The 2,470-nt window shown below is 56.8% G+C and overlaps 2 protein-coding genes across 2 annotated transcripts; both read left to right on the top strand.

Moving 5' to 3' along the window:
* Positions 1–294: 294 nt before the first annotated feature.
* Positions 295–1,821, top strand: LOC127594899 (4,4'-diaponeurosporen-aldehyde dehydrogenase-like). The gene is given in 1 exon segment (XM_052056652.1): positions 295–1,821. A coding segment is annotated over 1 exon segment (1,527 nt).
* A 49-nt stretch (positions 1,822–1,870) lies between these two features.
* LOC127594898 (uncharacterized) lies at positions 1,871–2,470 on the top strand. The gene is made up of 2 exons (XM_052056651.1): positions 1,871–1,953; positions 2,041–2,470. Exons 1-2 carry the CDS (start codon positions 1,871–1,873, stop codon positions 2,468–2,470), a joined length of 513 nt encoding a protein of 170 aa, XP_051912611.1.

Here is a 2,470-nt window from a genome sequence, read left to right as displayed (position 1 = left end):
AAAATACCACTCAGTCACTGGATTTCGGGTTGGGGTTTATTCGCTGTCGCCGCATCTCGAGGCGCCGCCGCAGCCGCCGGTGGTTGGTCTGCTTGCTGATCCGCTTGAACCCGCGCACGCTGAGCAGCAGGGGCTGGTCGACCTCCGGCATGTCGGGCAGCGGGGCCAGCCTGGGCGCGCGGGGGGTGGCGTCCTCCTCCTCCACGATCAGCATGTTGATAATGCTCAACACCGATTTCAACACGACTATTCGTTGACAGAGGCTTAATAGTATCAACAAAGGGATCAGATATAATGTCCCTGGATATAATCGACAACCCCTCGTTGATCAAACCTGCCCTCGACCAGCTCAAGGCCAGCTACTTGGAGGGCGGGTGCCGGCCCCTCAAGGCCCGCAAGGCCGCCCTCAACAAGCTGCTTCAGGGGCTCACTGAAATGGCCAATTAATTCCACGATGCGCTCAAGGTCGACCTCGGCGTCAACTAATTCGGCTCTGAGCTTTACAGCCTCTTCATCACCAAAAAGGAAATCGAGAACAACATCGCCCATCTCGACCAGTGGGCCAAGCCGATCTCTTACGATACTCCGGTCGCGATCGGCCCCGGCAAGAGCTACGTCGTCAAGGAGCCGCTGGGGGTGGTGCTGGTCATGAGTGCGTGGAACTATCCTATCTACACATCGATAGGCGCCGTCGCTCCCGCGATCGCCGCGGGCAACTGTGTTATCCTCAAGCCCAGTGAGATGGCACCTGCCTCATCTAAAGTGCTCACCAAAATGTTCGAAAAGTACATGGATCCTATGTACTTCAGGATCATCGAGGGTAAGGTTGAGGTCGCCAAGGCTATTGTTACCTACCCCTTCGACCTCATCATCTTCACCGGCTCTCCTATGAAGGGCAGGCTTGTGGCCAAGGCCGCTGCTGAAAACCTGACGCCTTGTATTTTGGAGCTCGGTGGGAAAAGCCCGACAATTGTTGACGAGGACGCTGATCTAAGCGTGGCAGCGCAAAGAATCGTCCAAGGGCGGTTCGCGAACAGCGGGCAGACCTGTGTCGCTCCGGATTACGTGCTGGCCCATAAGGCCATCAAGTTCGAGCTGATAAAATACCTGGTCCAGTACACCAAGGCCTTCTTCCCTGACCGGACCGACCTCGCTAAGATCGTCAACTCCATGCACGTCGACCGGCTCAAAAGCTACCTCTAAGAAAACCACCGAGGACAAGTGATGGTCGGCGGGCAGGTGGACTAAGCCAACCGGTTCATCGCCCCCACGATCGTGGACAGCCCCTCCGACGAAAGCCTGCTCATGAAGGAGTAGATCTTCGGACCTATACTGCCGGTCCGTGAGTTTTCTACGATCGAGGAGGTGGTGGGTTACGTGAATGGCAGGGACAAGCCCCTCGCGCTGTATTACTTCGGCAGTAGGAACAGGCAGCAGCTGCTGTAACGCACGTCCTCGGGGGCCTTTGTGGTCAACGACACCATTTTCCATGTGACTCATCCCGAGCTGCCTTTCGGGGGTGTGGGCAACTCGGGATCGGGTGCGTACCATGGTAAGTTTGGATTCGACGGGTGTTCGCACCTGAAGCCGGTGCTCGAAAAAGGGACGCTTAACATGTTCCCTCTGTCAGCACGGTACCCTCCCTACGACGGGAGCAAGCAGTCGCTGTTGCTGTTCATGATGAAGAACAGTTTCATCGGGCAGCACAAGCTGCTCTGGAGCCTGGGGCTGGCCAGCCTAGCGGCGGCAGGAGCGTGGGTGTACTGGTCAGGCAGGTGGCAGGACGCGCTGAACATGCTCTCGAACCAAGGGTTTTTGTGACCTCCAGATAACCCAGTAATTATAAAGGATGAGCGATGCGGATATGAGCATGAATATCAGGGACTACCTGGTCGAGGAGGCCCGGGATGAGGCCCTCGAACTGTCCATCCTCGGCATCAAGGAGTTTGAAAGGCAGAAGCGAAGCCACCGGGTCGAAGGCATCAAGAAAGTTGATGGCCAGCATTAAGCCAACATCCGGAAACTGAACATCGACTGGAGAATCGCCAAGAGCAGCAGGATCAACCTCAGCCGCCACCACATCATGGACGACCGCCACAGACTCACCGAGCAAATCAGGGACTGCGTGAAGCAGAAGATTCTCGAGGTCGTCCTCGATGAAAAGCGATACAGCGAGATGCTCAAGAAACTGATCGTCCAGGGCATGATCAAGATGTCCGAGCCCGTCATCCACATCAAGTGCAGGAAGGAGGACGCGCAGCTGGTCGAGCGAGTGCTGCCCTCTTGTCATCAGGCGCTTGCTGACATCTACAGCACCGAAAACATCACAACCTTCCCGAAGACTGAGCTGAAGGTCGACCACGACGACTACCTGCCGGGCGAGGGCGCAGAGGACGTGCTGGGCGGGGTGGAGCTGACTAGCGAGAGTGGGACAATCGTGTGCAAGAACACCCTAAACGCCAGGCTGTAG

Source organism: Hippocampus zosterae, unplaced genomic scaffold, assembly GCF_025434085.1.
Source record: "Hippocampus zosterae strain Florida unplaced genomic scaffold, ASM2543408v3 HiC_scaffold_303, whole genome shotgun sequence".
Lineage (NCBI taxonomy): Eukaryota > Metazoa > Chordata > Actinopteri > Syngnathiformes > Syngnathidae > Hippocampus > Hippocampus zosterae.
The sequence above is the reverse complement of the archived record's forward strand: the minus strand, read 5'-3'. Positions and strand labels throughout refer to the sequence as shown.